Genomic DNA, 20,509 nt, shown 5'->3' with positions numbered 1-20,509 from the left:
ATCTTTCTCTCCTTGCAGGCTCTTCTTTTAAATGAAGAAAAGGATGGCTTCTGTGGTGGGACAATTTTTAATGAAAAGCATATACTCACAGCAGCTCACTGCATAAACCAGTCCAAATCAATTGAAGTAGTGGTTGGTAAGTGCTTGTTATTATTTTACCCCTTTAATGTAAAAATATGTATTACTCACAGATTCTCTTAGAAAAGGATATTGCATTAGTTCTATCTCTTTCCCATAGCTTTTTACTTGTCAGCTTTCACTGTTGCATCAACCTGTCCCTCTGCTAGTAACATCAAACTACAGGACTGGCTCACTTTATAGTTCCTGTCAGTGTTTCCTCCTCTTGTTGGTGGGCTGCACAGAAGTAATTAAGACTAATTCCTCTTAGACTCGCCTACCCTTGAGAATATAATTTTTTCAGAACACTCACCCTTATTACCAGCCAGAAAATCTGAAACATAAGGCCTTGTCTACCCAGGAACCCTCAGGAAAGTTCAGCTGTATGACCAGAAGCAGGATTTAGCTATAGTGGGCTGAAGTCACTTGACTTGGGGGAAAAGAGCCATCCACCCAGGGACCAAGGGGGTTGACATGCTTTCATAATGTGTGTTCTCCTTGCATCTTTTCCATCGCTTCCCTAAGCTGTCCTTCTGTAGTTATTTTTTTATATAAATCTCTAGTTTTTCATTAGTGAGGCAATATTCTGGTCAGATCCTCAACCATGAGTAGATGATACTGGAGCAGAGCACAGAGTGCTATGTTACTCACGGGGGCATGGGCAGCAGCAAGGCAGCCTGCAGCTGCTAGTAATCATTAGTCAGGTACAACTGCCTGATTGGACGACTGGGCCCAGATGTTTCCTTTTAAGACCTGGGCCCTGAACAACAAATCAGCAGTCTGCTACGAGCAGCTGGAGAGACACCACCAGCTAAGCTGCTGCTCTTTACACCTTGGAGGTAAGGGAGGAGCTATGGGGAAGGCTAGAGGCTCCTTGTGCTGGGTACAACAGAAAACTGCATCCTGCTGGGGAAGGATGGCCTGGTGGTGCTGCCCATGGTGGGGCAGTTCCCCAGAAATGCCAGGCTAGTCACCTCTCCAGTGAAAGGCAAGTATGGGCTGCCTTATATGCCCAGTTCCTACATCCCTGGTGGGTATTGAGATCAAGAAGGGGGAGCCCAGATTCACAGGAGTTATGAGGCAGGGCCCAGGTCAGGTGGAGGGTCCTGGAGCAGCACCCAGGCTCACCGTGAACACTGAGGCTGTTATAGGGAACTGGGAGTGAGGCTCCAGAGGGGTGGGGCCCTGAGCCTTGGGGAGCTACTAGCAAAGCTCCTGGGCAAAAGGATAAGGGGTTATGGCCCAGTGGGGCATATGACAGGGCTTGGAGCCCTGATCCCAGAGTGCAGGCTTGGAGGCCTGGGGTGGGGCTTGGAGCCCAAAGAATATATTAGAAGTTAATAGGGTTGGGTGTTAGGACATGAAACATCTGCAAGGCATGGACACAGTAAGGGTTGGTTGGAGCCATGTGCCTAGGCCCTTGTCACCAGGGCAAGTAAATGGGTAGCCTCCCACCTCAGTGACATCTTTTTAAAGTATTAATATAAAAGCGTGGCAGGAAAGGTAGGCAGGTGGCTTGTCTGGAAGCAAGTGGGTGGACCTATGTTTAGACCGTCCCTGGGATGCCCACTTGTTATAGATACCAACGTGAGAAATGACCTCCTCCCAGGTCATTGAACATGTTTGTGGAGCCTTGTGAAGGCCGTGTGCTTAGCTTTGACAGAGAAAGCAACACCTCACCAGATAGTATATATGAACCTCAACCCCATCCAGTTCCCAAATGAAACTTAATGCCTCTTCAGAAAGGCTAAAACTTGTTTTTTGCACCAATATATATAGTGCTAGAGATCTTCAAAATGCAAAGAAGTCAAATTTTTGCATTATTTTTGAAGATGCACCTATAAAGGACCAGTTTTTTTTCTTTGTACTCTTAGAACACCCAGAGCATTGCGTAAGAGAGTTATGTAACTAAAAATGATTATATTAAATTTCTAAATATTATTGCAATTTAACTCTAAAGTCATCATTGCTCAGCAGATTTGGTATTTGTCTATGTCCAATGTGGGCATAAAACACTATGGGAGCACTGTCCATCCAGTTTGCACAACTGGCAGATGCAAAGCCTGGGTGTGTTAGTCCTATGGTTTTCAAAATACTATTTAGATGTCTTGTGCCATGTTCATATTTAATTGTATTTTTAATGCTCCCACACAGGGGTAGTGGACAGAAAAAAGGAAGAAGTGACTGAAGCAACATACAGAGTGGAAAAAATATTTGTACATTCTAAATTTGTTCCAGCCACCTACGATTATGACATAGCCATTTTAAAATTAAAGGAACCTATAATATTTTCTCCATATGTATACTCTGCCTGCCTCCCCAGTGTAGACTTTGCTAATGATATTCTGATGAATCAGAAATCTGGAACTGTTAGTGGTTTTGGGCGCCTCTTTGAAAATGGACGACTATCTGAAAGACTTAAAGTACTTGAAGTCCCTTACGTAGATAGAAATACTTGCAAGCTTTCCAGTAACTTTAAGATCACAGAAAACATGTTCTGTGCTGGCTATAATACAGAAGCTAAAGATGCGTGTCAGGGAGACAGTGGAGGACCACATGTAACAAAATACAAGAATACATATTTTATTACTGGCATTGTCAGCTGGGGAGAAGGGTGCGCAAGGAAAGGGAAATATGGCGTGTATACAAAAGTGTCAAAATTCCAGCGTTGGCTGCATAAATTTATGAAATAAATAGTAACTTCCTGAGATTCGTTTAGTGTTATATTCTATGTAGGCCTTTGATCCAAAAATAAAATTCAGTTTCCGGATTATTTCTGCTATATTTTTTTTCTAGTGCCTTGTTTCTTCTGAGAGCTTTCTCATGAACTTGTAGAAAGTTTTCAGTCTGCACACTTGCACTTTAAAAACAGTGCTGATTAGATGAGAGAGATTTCACTTTGGGTTCCTGCTTGATGTTGTCATCTACAGGAGAATTACTGATAAACCTTTTCCAGCTGTACTTCAATTGGGAACGGATGATACTTGAGCTATTGATTCAAAATACATGCATAAATAGCATTTATTTTTTTAAAAAAGGTCTTGGCCATTTGTGAGACTAAGGAGAGCATTTCTAAATCCTCAAGGTAAACTCCATCTTGATTCTCCATTTGGCTCTTAGGATGTTTCTAAAACATATATACATGTGCTAGTAAGTGGTTCTGTAAAAATATCCCACTTGGCACATGCCAAATGCCAGTCACGTGGCCAACAAAATAAGGTGAAGGCCCTGCTTAACACACATCAAGGGGCTTTCCTGAAGCTGGAGAGAGTGGAAAGAGTATGTAGCCATGGCAGCGTCGCATACCATGGTCTGGTGCACTGTATAGACTAACCAAAGTAGATGTGTATATGTATAGGTATGGGTATGGGTATGTGTATAGCACAAGCTTGCACTTCATGAAGCTACAGCTCACGAAAACTTGTGCTATATATGTATTTTGGTTAGTCTATAAAGTCGATATGTACCCTAGATATGTATTTTCCAGAGGTGATATCTTGCTTTAAGGTTGTGCTGAAGACTGTTGTATTCTTTCATATTTCCTATTTGGAACATTTTTTCTTTACTGCTGTTTTCCATTTCATGTTCTTGAATGGATGGTGGGCAATCATTGGGCAATTTAATATGAATGTGGATGTGTTTTAGGTATGCCTATTAAAAATGCAGTATTGTTTTAAGTGTACCAACAAAATTAAATGTTGTCTGTATTTATTTAGTAAAAGAGTTTGCAAAAGTATATATGGCCAAATGCCAAAAGATATGGAAGACGCAATGCCCTACCATACAGCTGACTGACATGTTTCATGTGCTTTATGTCAAGGGAGTGATGTGGCTAGCGTCACATGTGCCTCCCTTGACTCCCCACACGGAGCAGCCAGGTACCCACTTACAGCTAGGTCAGCACAAATCCAGAACAAGTTCTCATCTCTGGAGCTACAAGCAAGAAACCTAAGCTTAGAGACCTTGCATGTTGAGCACCAGTGGCTGTCACAGAGCTAATTAAAAATATACATCTATATTTTCCAGCTTAATACACATTAACTTTTTTAATCAGCTCTGTGATTAGCCACTGGTTCTCAACATTCAGGGCCTCTCACTCTTTCTCTGTATTTATGTATCGTACGTTTATTAGTTTCTGTTTCCAAGTTCAAAGGCATTTAAAAGCAATGACTTGCATAACAAGATGATGGATCCCCTATAAAGAGATGAAACTATGTTTTGACCTTTGAAACATGACTCAGCTGGGTGATAAGGGGGATCTGGTTGTTCAGGCTGGGATGTGGTGGGTTTAAAGGCAATTTAAACCCACGCATTACTTGTGTGTAGCCCTTTGCATACAAAAAACAATATGCCTTAACCATGCTACCCTGACAAATCATTTAGGATCTCTGGATCTTTAACAGTAACCATAGGGCTTTCTTGTTTATTAATATTATTATTCCCCATCTTCAAAATTTCATTTTTTCTAGTTTTTGTATTCAGTAGAAATATTGAGAATTATGTTGTTGCACTCAAAGGAGGCCTGCAGCAAGGCGCTGGGCAAAAGAAATCTCTCTGTGTCCAATCACAGAGTTTCAGTCAAATTGTTTCAGCTGAAGTGGAGCTGGTCTTTATTTGGCATGCACAGAAAGCATGAACAGGTATGAACAAGAGGGTTGCCGTGCTGTCACAGTGCAAGGACATCCTGCAGGAAAGATGCAGTTACTGTATTTTATTAGCTGCCATTTATAGCCTTCTCTAACTGACATGCCACTTCATGAGTGGGCAAAATGCCATTTTAACAGATGAGTATACAAGGACAATCTCAGAAGACCAGGCAGGTGCATTAAATGAATGTTTGGAATGGAAATATCAATCATTCATGTCATGGCTATGTTTAAATGATTTGGCTTTCTGCTCAATTTGGATTCTACTTAAAAATCCAAAAATCACTTCCCAAGGCCAATTTTATCCTGCAGATGTTGGAGTCAGTAATGTTTTTGTGTTTCCCCATCATGCAACAACTGCAGCAGAGCTGTCCAACCCTACCACTGCAAAAGTACTGTGGTATTGAGTCCCATTTGCCCACCAGGAGCAAATCCTACCAGAAATCCTAGTGCTAGACAGAAAACAAAGAAGAGGAAACAGCTACAATCAAAATCCAAGTGTTTACCTACAGTTAACGTTTTGCACAATCTCCCTCAGCGAAGGTGGAACAGTTTCAAGAACAATGGCGATCGATATAGCGCACACAGCTTACCTTACGTAAACTGGCAGATTTTTTAAATATCGGCAGTTGTCCAAATGTGAACAAATAGTCATAGCCTGGTTCAGACTGGACATTAAACAAGTGATGAATAGGTGCCTGGACATAAAGCCCAGGCATGCGCTCACTGAGTGGCACACCAAGACTTTTATTGACTAGTGGCTGCAGGATGGTGCTACTTTTCAGCAGGTTCTTATGAGCTCTCAGACTTTATTAATGGGAAAGTCATTTGTATATGATGTTAACAACACTATCTAGTTGTTACACAGCTAGGACAGCAAATCTGCTCCCAATCAGCCCCAACCTCAGGGGTCCAAGGGGGACAGGGAATTTCCCCAGTCCTGGAATGGCTCAGCTCCTGGCCCCCCACAGGAGCCGGGAACTGAGCAGCACTGGGACAGGCTAGCTCTTTGCCCTCCCACCACCCCAGTGCTGCTCCATTCCCGTCTTCCCACAGGAGCTGCTCTTAGCTGCTTGGGGATTTCCCACCCAACCAGGGGCTGGCTGGGATATGCTCCAGAAGTGGGACAGCTCCTGGTCATCCCCAGCTATGTGGGGAAGCCCCACTGGACACAGATGCTATAAATGGATGTATAATATTACACCTACGTGCTAAGCTTTTCCTCAGAGCAACTTGTGGTATTGAATCGAACATCCGGCAAAAGCCTGAGTATCCTACCTCTTACACAGTTCCTGTTATCTCATTATTGAAAAATGTGGGGCAAACCCCTCAGTAGACCACCCTTCTGCTTTGGTTATGCTTCCATTGTGTGAAAGGTAGTAGGATTTGGGGAAACTTGTGTGAGAGGTTTCCAATAAGACAAAAATTATTAAAGCCTAAAGATTATTAAGGCTTATATATGTGAGAGCCCAGCAGGAAAAATTATGCTGAGGGGAAACCAGCATGGGTTCATAGCAGGTAGATCATGCCTGACTAATCTAGTCTCTTTTTATGACCAAGTTACAAAACACCTGGACACAGGAGTAGGGGTAGATATCATTTACTTAAACTTCAGGAAGCTTCCGATATGATATCCCACCCCATACTGGTGAACAAATTAAAAGGCTGTGACTTGGATGATTACATGGTCCAGTGGGTAACAAATTGGCTAGAGGGTCGTACCCAGAAAGTGGTGGTGGATGGGTCGGTATCAACCTGAAAGGGCGTGGGCAGTGGGTTCCCACAGGGCTCGGTCCTTGGATCGATACTCTTCAATGTCTTCATCAGTGACTTGGATGAGGGAGTAAAGTGTACTCTGTCCGAGTTTGCGGATGATACAAAACTGTGGGGAGAAGTGGACACACAGGAGGGCAGGGAACAACTACAGGCAGACCTGGACAGTTGGACAAATGGGCAGAAAACAATAGAATGCAATTTAACAAGGAGAAATGCAAAGTGCTGCCCCTAGGGAGACAAAATGTCCAGCACACCTACTGCCTAGGAAATGACCTGCTCGCTAGCACGTAAGCGGAATGGGATTTTGGCGTCCTAGTGAACTTTAAGATGAACATGAATCGTCAGTGTGACGAAGTCATCAGAAAAGCTAAATGCGCTTTATCATGCACCAGCAGCTGCATGACAAACAGAACCACAGAGGTGATACTTCCCCTCGATTGGGCGCTGGTCGGACCACAGTTGGAGTACTACATACAGTTTTGGGCGCCACGTCAAGAGGGATATGGATAACCTGGAGAGGGTCCAGAGAAGGGCCACTGTATGGTTAAGGGCTTGCAGGCCAAGCCCTACGAGGAGAGACTAGGCACCTGGGCCTCTTCAGCCTCCACAACAGAAGGTTGAGAGGCGACCTTGTGGCTGCCTATAAATTCATCATGGGGGTGCAGAGGGGAATTGGTGAGGCTCTACTCACCAAGGCGCCCCTGGGGGTCACAAGAAATAATAGCCATAAGCTAGCAGAGAGCAGATTTAGACTGGACATTAGGAAGAACTTCTTCACGGTTAGAGTGGCCAAAATCTGGAATGGGCTCCCAAGGGAGGCAGTGTTCTCCTCTACCCTGGGGGTCTTCAGGAGGTTGTTATATAGGCATCTGGCTGGGGTCATCTGAACCCAGCACACTTTCCTGCCTATGCAGGAGATCAGACTCGATGATCTATTGAGGTCCCTTTGACCCTAACATCTATGAATCTCCAAGTATTCCAGGGATTCACACTGTGACAATAAGGGTTACATTTTTAGAAGATTTGCACCACTCCCTAGGTTTTAATCCCTGCCATGAGAGGCCCAAGTGATAGGCAGAGGTTCTCAGTAAAATGTCTCTGTCGTGTGTTCCAAAGTCCGGGTCAGAAACATAGCAGGCATTACACATTAGTCCAAGCAGATTTAACTGGAAAACAAACTCCTGTGTATTTAAAGTATTGGCCTTTGCCTCTGTAAACAGGACACTGCTCGGGTCAGGCTCAAATTTTTCCCAATACATAGGGCCTGCACAAAACCATATCTACTATTTAAACCTCACGTTAAGAACATAGTGCATAGTCCCTGCATACTTTGAGGGTACAGGCTAGCAAAATCCTGGTATGACTAAGAAGTTCCTGTTGCTCTTAACCAGTAGTCTGTATATAATATCTTCTCTGATTTTAGAAAGCTAGAACTTCTTTGTTTCTGACTCTGCTGACAAGAATGGCAGCTAGCTCCAGGGCAAAATTTTTCACTGCTAAAAAGAAAGAAATGTTTAACAAAGCATTATGGGCACTCAATGGTATATTGTTTCCTTCAGCAAAACCTTTGAACAACCAAGAAATGCAGTGGAAAGACATGTGACAAAGAAACATTAACTCTGTCCCCTACACAACTGGCAATAGCTACTGGACATGACCTGCCTGCATTCCATCTTTCTTCCATGAGTTAGAAATAGCTGCATTGAATGGTAGAGGAGTGTGTTTCTAACTACGACTCTGATCTGAATAGACCTGGGGTTCTTCTGGCTAATGGACTGAGTCTTATTCCATATCATCTGCCCATCTTTAAGAAGGTGGATAGGTTGAAGGATCCAGTGTACTGTATTGTGTTTCTGTAAGTATTATCTCTAGTAGGGTCTAGGGGTCTTTTTTGCTACTGAGATTATCAGTGGTAAGATGAGAAATGAGAGTGTTCTGTGAGCTTAATGCTGAGTAAACACAGTTAAATGGCATCCTGCCATAAATGGGGTAAAGTGGGATGAAGAGATTGCAAAATCCAGCAAGAGCAATGCTGTTTCTCTGCAGTGGACTCAGGGCAGGCCAACACGGTGCAACACAGTGTATACAAAGCAGTATATACACATAACTACAGCTCTTTGGCTGGCCTATACATCTGCTATACAAATGTGCTCTACCCTCTTCCTTGCCACTCCACACTGCTGGAGATTTCATGGGGATTTCAGTGTCACTGGTACCTGTATGAGATAAAGGCAAGAACAGGCAGGAGACTGGAGATACAGAGTCCTACTCCAAAGCTAGGTGTATCATACACGGGTACATCCCTGTGCAGCTTCAGAGGCTCAGAGCAGTAAAACATGATGTGAAATGATATTTTTAGATGAATGGGAGCATCCTAGGAAAGTAAATAGAGCCTGCAGCAGTCTTTGAAGGGCATGGATGGCTCTGTTCATCTCGGTGGTACTCCCCTCCCTTCTTAGTGTCAGGGCAGATTAATCTATTCTATCCACTAAGAATGCTAGTTCTCCATTCCTCTCCCCACAGTCATCACTGAAAGATGGAAGTACCAGTTGGAAGGTGGATGATGGATATTGGAGGTCCACATTAATGTTTACATGTCTCCAAGAACTGAGTGTTGCTTTTTTTCTATAGAATTTACTGTAAAGCCTTGCCCTATGTGACTGAACACATTATGATCTATATCCAAAGGGTACAAAGCCATATAACAACCACTCAGTAGGGGGAGTATTGTTTAGGAATTACAAGTTAACTTTTAAAAAACGACAAGGATTTTTGTAGCTAATAATGGGGTTCTTTGGATTAACTGCATGCTTCAACACTACCTTAATATGAAAAATGGAATTGAATAATGCAGATTCTGAAGTTCTGTTTTGAAAGATTAATTTGTACCCACATTGATCTCCTTTTTAAACGAAACATGCAAAAATAGCCAGCTTGTAAAAATGTATTTACAGAGTACAGCTTTGCTTTGGTTTCACAGTTGAGTCCTGTGGATATGCTGACCTCAAGTGGTGACCCAGCTGTAAGCTAAATGCATTGAAGAAAGCATGCTTGTGCTGTATAACTAATTGAGAAGACAAGTGTAGGAGGGTGAAGAGGAACCAATTTGGTCCATGTCTGTACTTTTGCTATGACAGATGCACCATTTGCTGTCCCACCAATGTACTCCAAGTGTGGGGCAACTTATGCTACCAATGTAGAGTTTTGCACATGTAAAATCAGCCACAGGAATGCCCTATTTCCAGGCAACTAATTGTTTCAGCACTACAGTTTGTACAGATGTGCGTGCATGTGTCTGCAAGCAGTTGAGATTGAAATGTTTTAAACAGTTCCCTCCCACCTTTTCTGAGGTGCAGTTCCACCAGCATCAAAAAGGAAGATTGTCTGGGTCATGAAAATATAGCTCCAGGGATCTAATTCTGCCCATTACAGAGTTCCTGTGGAATATCATCTGTTCATCTATTGGGAAATACAACCCTAGACTGACAGAGACTCTGCAATGCAAGCTGAAGGAATTCTGTGGCCTCTTACTGCCCTGGTCAGTTGTTTATGGGGGAAAAGCTGGTTCACTAACTCCTAAAACAGTCTTGCTGAAAATCTTCTAGGAGCCCTCCTCAGGTTTGTACCTATATTTCACTGAAGGTGTAATAAATCCTTCAGCTTTTTAGCATATCTCCTCTAGCTGTATTATTCAAAATGGGACCAGGATATGAGGAAATGCTCAAACCTTGAACTTCTCTAGCAGTTGCCAGGACAGCTGGCAAACCTGCTTCCACCTACATCTGTCTCATAGACTAGGGACAGACATTCAAAAAGCCTGAGCCTGAATTGACTCAATCTTTGCAGATTAGTCTAACCTTCCTAGATTGAATCAATTTGCAACTGCTAGAAGCCAGGGGGTGCTGGAGCAGCCCTCCCTTTCCTTTGAAAGTGCTGAGTTGGAGTGCTGTGGGGCATGGCCGGGCCTCAGCAGGACCTCCAGTTAGGGAGTGGTTTAAACCCCCACCCTGCCTGCACAGTCCCAGGCTTTTCCCCACTCCCTGCTCAAGGGGCAGGTGTGTTGCCAGCCCCCAGCCCTGGCTAGCACTCTGAGGCAAAGGTGGGGAAGGGGGTGCAGTGAATGCATCTGTTGGTGATATTGAGCTTTTCAATCTCCTTCTCCCTCCTTCTTCATACTGTCTGCAAACCTGACAGGTGAGGGAGCCAGCAGGGAGCTGATAACACAGCATATATCAGCCCATTAACAAAATAAAAATCTCTCTCATTAGTTCAAACTTTACTTAAACAGATTTTTGCAAGGAAGGCATGGAGGGTCATTACCAGCTGACCTGTTGATTAGTTCCTAAAAGCCCTAAGCGGGCACTGTTCTGTCTTCCTGTCCCAGTGAAACTGGAGACACGCACACGGAGACACCTCAGCATCAGCTAGCATACCACATGCCTAGGATCCATGGGACTGGGGTCCATGCTGTGGGAGATGGAGGGAAGGAGGAGGGTATCCCTGCTTGAGCAGTGAGGGGGTGTGGGGCAGGGAGAAGCCAGGCAGATCCTGCTGTGCCTGCAGTCTCTGCTGGAGTTCTGGTTAGGGAGCAGAGCAGTAGGGCCAGCCCTGTTCTCTGGAGCAGACAACCCAGCCCAGCCCAGGGCTGCAAAGCATCTGGGATGCTGGGGACTCTGGTTTAACTTAAATGAGGAAGGGGTCTGGGACAGACATTGCATAAACTGGTTCAACCCAAATCAGTGAAGTCTGATACTGCATTCAACAAGGTTTATCTTAAACCAGTTTCAACCATTTTGAAACTGGTTTATGCACACTGAACTTACATTTTGTTACGGACTTAAACCACTTTCTGATTGATTAAACAAGTTTATATATAATGTCTGTCCCTAGCCAAAAAGGTAAGAGGCTATCAATAAACCCTCCTTTCTAGAATGGTAATAGAGCTGGACCATTAACCTTGTTTTTTTTAAGTAGTATGTATTGACACTGAGTGCGGGCATTACTAGCAGAGGTTTTGTTTTCTCATGAGTTACTGAACTTTACACTTTAGCATTTCTCATGTAGCAACTTCCCAGAAGAACTACAGGAATGCCAGCGAGCTACAGTTAACTCTCGCAGAGGATCAAAAATGGCAGCTCACTTTCAGATAATATGGTTTCTTCTTTCTTTCCTCCTTTTTCTTCAGACAGAACAGACAGGTATGCCATTCGTTTTAATGTTACCTTAATTTGGCTTTGTTCTGATCTTCTAAACACATGGGACAAACAAGAATATTTTTTGTCTTGTGTAGTTTTTACTTGCTAGCACAGGCTTGCATCATTAAAAAGCTGGTGGTTTTTATGTTCATCCATCTTCTCCTGTTTTCCGATACATTTTAGCAAAATCTGTAATTCAGCTACTGAGGCAGCTTTTGGAAAAAATGATGACATGACATTCAGTTGATGTCGCACAATATTCTCTCTTTACTCCTCACTTGTTATCCTTAAATAGTATTTCTAATTATTGTAAGGACTAACAATGAGTTTATGGTAGAAGTTTGTTTCATATAGAAAGCTTGTTTTTACATGAATTGCATAAATACACTTTTCTGTATTAATGTGCTAGAATACCCCACAGGGAAGGAAAAGGAAGGGGGGAAAGGAAAGTAAGTATGCATTTATTAATTGGAGTTTGAGTGAAAAAAATACAGATTTCTACTTAAGTATGTAATATACCATAGTGTACACACACACAAACATTTTAAATGACTTTCAACTGAGATCATATTAGTGACAAAAATGCAATATTAGCCACTTAAGGAAAATATGAACTATATAAAGTCAGTGAAATACAGTAGCTGCATTTTAAAGTATAATGGAGAATATTTTTTGAATACTGAAAACCCTGTTAAAATAATTCTGTTCCATGGGACTCATGTATAAAGGTTTAACTAAGACATTAAATACAATTTCAGAATATCTTCCTCTTACTGCTATCACTATTGATTATTATTTGCTGGGTTTTTTTCTCCATAATGGCTAGAGCCTCCCACGCATGGACCACACTATGATAGACATTGCACAAACACAAGAAAAAAATAACAGTTCTTATCCCCAGTAGCTTATTACTTAGGTGTAAGACAAGAGACAACACATGGAGACAGACAGGTGTAGGAGAACACCGCTGCTGAGACGGCACTAGTCAACATGACAGGTTGTAGAATGTCAGCAGCCAAACTGTTGCCAAGTTTTTTCTGGCATTGTGATAATCCAAATCCAGAAGGAACCCCAGAAACCAGGAGGATATGGCATAAGCTATGATCATGTTTTTTGAATGTTGTTGGGCTTCAATTTGTACAGAAAATGAGTTATTTGACACACAGGTGAAGGACCATATTTTGCCATCTTTACTTTGTGAATATTTCAAAACAGTCAGAGAAGGAAGTTCAGGCTGACACACTGAAAAATAACTTGGCACAAAATAATTCTCTCCACTTCTGCAGAGAGGTTTCAAATCTCCAGGGGTTGGGGCTTCCTAACTCTTTTAAGTGGGGAGTCTCTTTGGCAACATTTCACTCACCCAAACCCTGCAGAGCAGGTGAGAAAGTCCTTTCCTTAGGACTTATATTGCAAAGACAATATCAAGTCAGAATGGAGGAGGTGGGAATTATTGCTAGGGAGATGTGCATAATTGTTCCTCCAAGAGAAAGTCTGCAGAAAAATTAAACACAGAGTCCTAATTTTCATTGGTTATTTATATTTGTATAGTGCAGACAAGCCGTAGTTGGAGCCCAGGACCCTCTTGTTTTTTAGGCACTGTATAAACCTGGACAAAAACAAGGACCGTGCAACATTTCTGTACTGTAGTGCTATAGCTGATATACAGGCTTCTGGATATGTGGGCCTGATGGAGCTTGGCTTGTATCAGAACCTGACTGCCATGTGGTCCAGGACAGAAGAGAGGCAGAGTAAGAACTCTAAGGACATATGTATGGCCTTGGCTCACTACATGCCCTGGGCCTTGGGGGTTGTAGATGCTGAACTAATTGCTCAGTCCATGCCAGTATTATATTACCTGCTCTTGTTATACATTTTTTTCAGTGTTTCTATCTGCTAATGATGCAAACAAAGTTATTACAAGGCCCAAGCGAGCCCATTTCTTTTTTTTTGAGGAGTTCCTCCAAGGTGACTTGGAAAGAGAATGCCTTGAAGAAAGATGCTCACTCGAAGAGGCAAGGGAAGTGTTTGAAGATGACGAAAAGCTTGTAGGTAGTTTTTTTATTGTTTGTTTTCTAAAGATTAGAGCACTTACTGTTTGTTACTTGATAGATAGCAAGCAGTTCCCATGCCACGGTGCCTACAATACCTAGATTTCTTTGCAGGGCAAAAGCATTGCACGTTGTACTTTGGCACTGAAGTATTTTCTTGCCACAGTAGTGAAGTGAGGGATGAGAGCAGATGCAAAGGGAGTAACATGATAGAGTGGTGTCTTCCCAGCAAAGAGAAGTAGCAGCCATGATCAGGAGGGCATCCCACCTTGTGCCAGATGTTTCTTTTTGCAGCACCATGCATTGTGCCACCTGCCAGCAGTGCACAGTATGCATTTTATGCCAGGGACGTATCTGCAAGAACAGTGAGGAAAGCAGATGGAGAGGATGCCAAAGGCAACTGGGTGGGAGGTGGGGCTGTGTGGGTAGCTTAGTGGTTGGAGGTGTATTGAAAAGCGCTACAATCCAGGCCATGTGATGCAATACACAACAAAGCTCACCTGATCCAACTTTCTGCTCTTTGGAGTGCTGCTGGGAGTGAGTGACTGACGGTTTCTTCCCAAGTGCTTGGCAAGGCACAGCAGGGGAGAAGACAAATGAATGTGCTTCAGACTTTAGATCCTCAGCGCTGAAGGGGTTTGGTGTTATCACTTATTATCACATACTAATGCCCAGACATCTCTTACACATAACACAGACCCTTTCTTCCCCCTCTGATATTTTTCCACAGTGATTCACTTATTCTGAAATAAAGCATCAGGTTCAGATCCTGTGCTCTGACTCAAGCAAAACTCCCATTTCATTTAATGGTGGTTTTGTCAATCGAGCTTGTAAGACTTAGACCCATAGTGATTCTTTAAGCTTAAAATATAATATTTATTCTTTGCTGTGCTTTTGCTGTGACAAAATATTTGTGGTAAAAAAGAGTCAGTTTTAGAAAAAAATAACTTTTTATTTTTATTTCTTTCAGAAAATATTTTGGAATGGTTACTTTGGTAAGCAGCCTAATTCATTTCCATTTGCAGAATGTCATGGTCATTACACTGAGGATTATGCATTTTATAGGAGTTTTTGAGTAATGTATTCTGTTGAAATATTAATTTAAATATCCAACTGCTATTTATTATGTCTTCAAGAATGTGTGGGAAAACATTTACACAAACCCAAGTGTGGTCATTATAAAAACAATGATTTAAGAATTAATTAAACTGTGAAGACAGTAAAACCAAAACTACTAATATGCTTAACTAGATGCAGTCACATTGAATGGGCACTTTCTTTGATTGTTCTCAAGGCTGTACTGGGGCAATCTGAGGCTGTGCATACATCACAGCACAATTCCTCCTGTGGCTTCAGGCCTTGCACCACCAACCTGGCTCTTGGCTGCGGGGGCTGCCTGTCCCTTTTTCAGGCTCTGGGGCCCGGGAGCATGGCCACCTCCCCTTGCGGGGTCTGCTCCCTACTGGGGTCTCTGGCGCGCCAGCTGGAGGAGCTCCAGGCCACAGTCCAGAGACTGCGTGCCATCAGGGACTGCGAGCAGGAGATAGACTCCTACTGCCAGGCCCTTCTCCCCCGGGAGCCGCAGGGGAGAGCTCCGTCTCTCTCCACGACTAAGGAGGACTCTGGGACCTCCCGCTCTGCCCAGTCAGGGGCATGGACCAAGGTGGTCCCCAGACTGTACTGCCTGGTGCAGTAGTCAGGGAACTGACTTTGCCTGTGAAGACCTAGGTAAAAAAGGCATTGAGTACTTTAGCCTTTTCCTCCTCATCTGTCACTAGGTTGCCTCTCCCATTCAGTAATGGACCCACACTTTCCCTGACCTTCTTCTTGTTGCTAAAATACTTATAGAAGCCCTTCTTGTCCCTTGCTAACTGCAACTCCAGTTGAGCTTTGGTCTTCCTGACGTCATCCCTGTATGCCCGAGCAGTACTCTTATACTCCTCCCAAGTTCTTTGTCCAAGCTTCCACTTTCTGTAAGCTTCCTTTTTTAAGTTCACCAAAGAGTTCTCTGCTAAGCCAAGCTGGTTGCTTGCCACATTTGCTAGTCTTCCTGCACATCAGGATGGTTTGTTTCTGTGCCCTCAGTAAGATTTCTTTAAAATACAGCCAGCTCTTCTGGATTCCTGTTCCACTCAGATTGTCCTCCCAGGGGATCCTGCCAATCAGTTCCCTGACTCAAAGTCTGCTTTTCTAAGTCCAGGGTTCATACTCCGCTGCTCTCAGTGGCGACATGTTGGGGGTGCACAGGGGTGAACATGCAGCCCCTGAGAGTGCGGGTGCACCCTCTGACAGGCCACGCTCCCTGCTTAGGCAATGGGCAGGAGGGCAGGTGGGAGCTCCGGTGCCCAGCTGCAAGTACTGGCTGGGGAGTGAGAGTGCCAAATGAAGCACTGCAGTCACCTCCAGGAGTGCTGCAGCTACTACCTGGCCAGCAAGATTGGCTGCAGGGGGACTCCCCCCAGATGGTGAGGTTGTCCACAGGCACCACCCCTCACCACCTGACTAAAGTGGCACCAGTCGACCATGGCTGCTCTCCTTTCCTTCTTTTGTCAGGATCCTGAACTCAATCATCTTGTGGTCTCACTGCTGCTCAACTTGCCATCCATGTCTACATCCCTCACCAATTCTTTCCTGTTTGTGCACTGCTGTATTGCCCTCCTAGCAGATGTCAGGGTGACAATAGTCCCCCATGCAAACCAGGGCCTGTGATCTAGAAACTTCTGCTAGTTGCCTGAAAAAAGCCTCATCTACCTCATCCTCCTGGTCTGGTGGTCTATAACACACACCCACCACAACATCACTGTTGTTGCCCTCATCTTGAACCTTAACTCAGATACTTTCAACAGACCTATCTCCAGTGTCATACTAGAGCTCTGAGCAATCATACAGCACTTTTACACACAGTACAACTCCTCCTCCTCCTCTTCTCCCCTGCCTGTCCTTCCTGAACCATTTGTACCCATCCATGACAGTGTTCTAGTCACATGAGTTATCCCACCAAGTCTCAGATATTCCAGTCACATCATAGTTCTTTGACTATGCAAGCACTTCCAATTCTTACTGCTTGTTTCCCAGGCTCTGTGCATTTGTGTACAGGCGCCTGAGGTGACTAGCCAATTGCCCTACTTTCTCAGGAAGAATGAGGAGCTCTCTCATGTTGCCCCCTCCTGCTTCTGCTTTCTCCAGGTCTCCTGCTTCCCCACTTATCTCAGGGCTTTGTTCTCTATCCACCTGCGAACCCAGTTTAAAACCCTCCTCACTAGGTTAGCGAACCTGTCTGTGAAGATGTTTTTTCCTTTCATTGTCAGGTGGAACCCATTTCTTCCCAGCAAGCCTTCTTCTTGGAACAATGTCCCATGGTCGAGGAAGCCAAATCTCTGCTGGCAACCCTACTTGTGCAGCCATGCATTGATCTGAAGGATGCATCTGCTCCTGCCAGGGTCTTTTCCCTTGACCGGAAGGATTGAGGAGAACACGACCTGTGCCCCTATCCTCTTCACTTTTGCACCCAGAGCCCTGTAGTCACTTTTGATTTGCTCAGGGTCACCCCTGGCAGTACCACTGGTACCCACATGGATGAGCAGCATGGGATATTAGTCTGGACAAGTCTCAGTAATCCTTCCTTGATATCTTGGATCCAGGCTTCAGGCAAGCAGCAGACTGCACGGGACAGCAGGTCAGGCTGGCAAATGAATCCCTATGCCCTGCAGAATAGGGCACCACCACCCAATGTTTCCTCTTTGTGGCAGATGTATAAATATATTTTCATGCATCACTTTTTTTGATTATATGAAATCTAAACAGCCTGATTATGGCATATATGTAGTGTTGCAGCTTGACTGTAAAGCTATTCTGTGAACTCGAGTCATGCATAGCCAACACTGTCTACTTGGAAGGGAAAAGAACACCTGGCAAAAAGTGTTGTAATTATTTAGGTAAAGTATTTGGGATTTCAGAAGCTGTTGTTGAATGTACTAATTATACTCAAGTGCATTGTCCATGTGTCTGCACTCATTAGGCGTCTCATGCAGAGGAGTATCAAGCAGGTAAATAAAATTGTTTGATGGATATTTTCAGCTAAATTACAATGTTACTTATTACTGTGGAAAAATTCTATTGTCAAACTTCAATTCTTCACATTCAGAAATGTTTCTGTGGTGACAGTTTTCAGTTAGGTGACCCATGTCCCCATGTGCTAAGATGCAGTACTGTACATGCATACTGAAAGATGGCATTGCTGGACATTAGTGTCAATTAATACTGGGTGTATTTCTCAGTACAGTTCTCATCCTTTAGTGTCTTTATTTTGGGGGTGGGTGGGAATTATATTGTCAGATATCACAATAATTTTCACCAGTTACTTCAGGAAATCCTCATGTGCAGGTATGAAGTTTCATTATAAAATAGAAAGGATTTAGAAAACAGGAACTGAGAACAGGGGAGGAAAAACAAGGTCCCATTGTTAAATTGAGTATCTTATCTTTCATAGCTAGTTCTGTCTGTTGATACATATGTTCAATTCCTGTCACAATTAGGAATTTTCGACAACAGAATCTGGTTTCCAGATTAAAAATTGATAGCAAATACTACTCACAAGATTGATTCAGCTTTGATATTATGAAAACAAATTTCTCTTTTACAGTAATAAGTTGTTTTTAAGTAATTTTAATAGAATTTCCATAATCATCTTCCTGCTGAAAGAAAGCACTGTAATTAAGTAGGTCATGTGTCACAGTTGATGATAACTGCTCTTACTGATGTGCCATTCATTCAGGTGGCAGACAGTGCTCCTCAAATCCATGTCTGCATAATGGCGCATGCATGGACAACATTCGCAGTTACATATGCAGTTGTACTAGTGGCTATGAAGGAGACAACTGTGCACTAGGTAAGTTCTCTACAAGCACTACATTGGAATCATATTCCTTCCTGGAAGCCATAATGGGAAACTTATGTACCTCATATCATGTTTGCCTTAACTTAGAACATATATGATCCTTAGTGAAAGATGCATTAAAATTACATGAGAAAATGTGATACCCATTGTCCATTTCTTCCTTTACTCCCAGGATACTTTCCTGTGGGGCTTTCTGTTGAAGAGGGTAATCCCCCTTCAGTCTTTCTCCATCCTTTCTCAGGCAGTAATAAGGTGACTGCACTGGAAATTCACCTGAATAAGGAGTGAATAAAAACAGAAAAATGGCCTTGATCTGCTTTACAATGCTAATCGCTATACATGGAAATGGAAATTAATAGAAAAACACAATAGGCCAGATTCCTGAGCCTGTTAAGGCTGCTTATAGATTTCATAGACATTAGGGCTGGAAGGGACCTCGCAAGATCATCCGGTCCAGCCCCCTGCCCAAGGGGTAGGAAGTCAGCTGGTATCAAAACACCCCAGGAAGATAAGCATCCAAGTGTTTCTTAAAGGTATCCACAGTAGGTGCTTGCACCACTTCTTGGGGGAGTCTGTTCCAAACTCTGGAGACTCTGGCAGTAAAGAAGTTTTTCTTTATATCCAGTCTAAAATGGTCTTCCAGAAGTTTGTGACCATTAGACCGTGTCTTCCCTTGGGGTGCCCTGGTGAACAGTTGTTCTTCCAGCTCCTGATGCAGACCCTTTATATACTTATAAACTGTCAGAACTGGATGCAGTACTCCAGCTGTGGCCTCACCAGGGCTGAGTAAAACAGGAGAATGACTTCTTGGGTCTTGTTTGAGATGCATTGGTAGTTGAGAGTTTTATTTGCTTTGCTGGCTGCAGAATTGCATTGGTGGCTCATGTTTGTCTTGTGGTCAATCACGAGCCTCAAGTCTCTTTCGGAGAGAAAAGAGCTGCTACTCCACCAGCCTCAAATAAGCCTTGCTGCCTAGCTGAAGACTTTTCCCCACCATAGAGAAATATTTGGGCACTGTAGGCAAGCATAGCCCTCTGGCATTAGGGATGTGGCTGAGAAATAAGAGCAATGGCTTCTGTGCCCTTTGAGCTTTGGCAATCTCCAACCATAGAAGAGCTTCTCCTTCTGCCACCCTTTACCCCATCCCCCATCTGCTGCTGCTACTTTCTCTCTGTCTTAGGGGTGGGGGAAGCTTTAAAGCTGCTCCTGGGGGGAGAGGGGTGGGGAGCTGGACTCAGTTTGAAATGCGACAGGACAGCAGCAGCAGCAGCAGCAGCAATGGGTTGGTGGGGAGTTCGCTCACCCTTCCCAGCCCCCAGGAGCAGGCATAGGGGGCAGAAACTCAATTACTGCTGCTGTTACTATTCTAACTGAGCCAGGCCCCCTCCCCTGCCCTGCAGCCTGGCTAGAGTAGGCAGGAGTAGCTCTGAAGCTTCCCCTGCCCACAAAACAGTGGGGAAAGCATCAGCAGGAGGAGGAGGAGGAAACAGAGGGGAAGGAACGTGCCTCTGAGCACAGGGGAGGTGGGGATTGTCACCTGCTTTGGGGTCTTTAAAAAAGGTCCTCAGAAGCTCCTGTTTCAGCCCAGTCCAGCCACTGCATTCCCTTGGGCTGGGCCCCTGTGCATGTCCAACAGGCAGTCACTTCCTGGGCCATGCATATGCTCTGCACCTTTCTGTTAGAAATATTATTAAAAATGCATTATCAATAGCAGATTTAGAAAAAAACACAGCTGCTAGCCCTCCTTGTCTCCTTAATGGGAGAGGGAAGGGGGGGTTGGAAATTGAAGGGAAAACTACCAAAGGCTCTTTGTATTAAGTATCACTC

At 43.8% G+C, this 20,509-nt stretch overlaps 2 protein-coding genes across 4 annotated transcripts in view; both read left to right on the top strand.

The window, feature by feature from the left end:
- Window positions 1-3,148, top strand: part of F10 (coagulation factor X) — a 21,427-nt gene extending 18,279 nt beyond the window's left edge. For both annotated transcript variants that reach the window (XM_019529636.1, XM_019529635.1), the window contains 2 exons: window positions 19-136; window positions 2,272-3,148. In XM_019529636.1, the coding sequence (XP_019385181.1) occupies window positions 19-136; window positions 2,272-2,810 (657 nt within the window). In that variant the 3' untranslated portion in view covers window positions 2,811-3,148. The remainder of the gene's footprint in view (window positions 1-18; window positions 137-2,271) is intronic.
- An 8,420-nt stretch (window positions 3,149-11,568) lies between these two features.
- The window catches only part of PROZ (protein Z, vitamin K dependent plasma glycoprotein), a 14,654-nt gene continuing 5,713 nt past the window's right edge, over window positions 11,569-20,509 (top strand). The window contains exons 1-4 of one of the 2 annotated variants that reach the window (XM_019529634.1): window positions 11,569-11,737; window positions 13,619-13,782; window positions 14,756-14,780; window positions 18,560-18,673. In XM_019529634.1, coding sequence (XP_019385179.1) covers window positions 11,668-11,737; window positions 13,619-13,782; window positions 14,756-14,780; window positions 18,560-18,673 — 373 coding nt within the window. In that variant the 5' untranslated portion in view covers window positions 11,569-11,667. The remainder of the gene's footprint in view (window positions 11,738-13,618; window positions 13,783-14,755; window positions 14,781-18,559; window positions 18,674-20,509) is intronic. The other variant, XM_019529633.1, reaches the window with a different exon arrangement.

This window comes from Crocodylus porosus, unplaced genomic scaffold (genome assembly GCF_001723895.1).
Source record: "Crocodylus porosus isolate Cpor-Errol unplaced genomic scaffold, CroPor_comp1, whole genome shotgun sequence".
NCBI classification, from domain to species: Eukaryota; Metazoa; Chordata; order Crocodylia; family Crocodylidae; genus Crocodylus; species Crocodylus porosus.
This window is presented reverse-complemented; position numbering and strand designations above follow the sequence as displayed.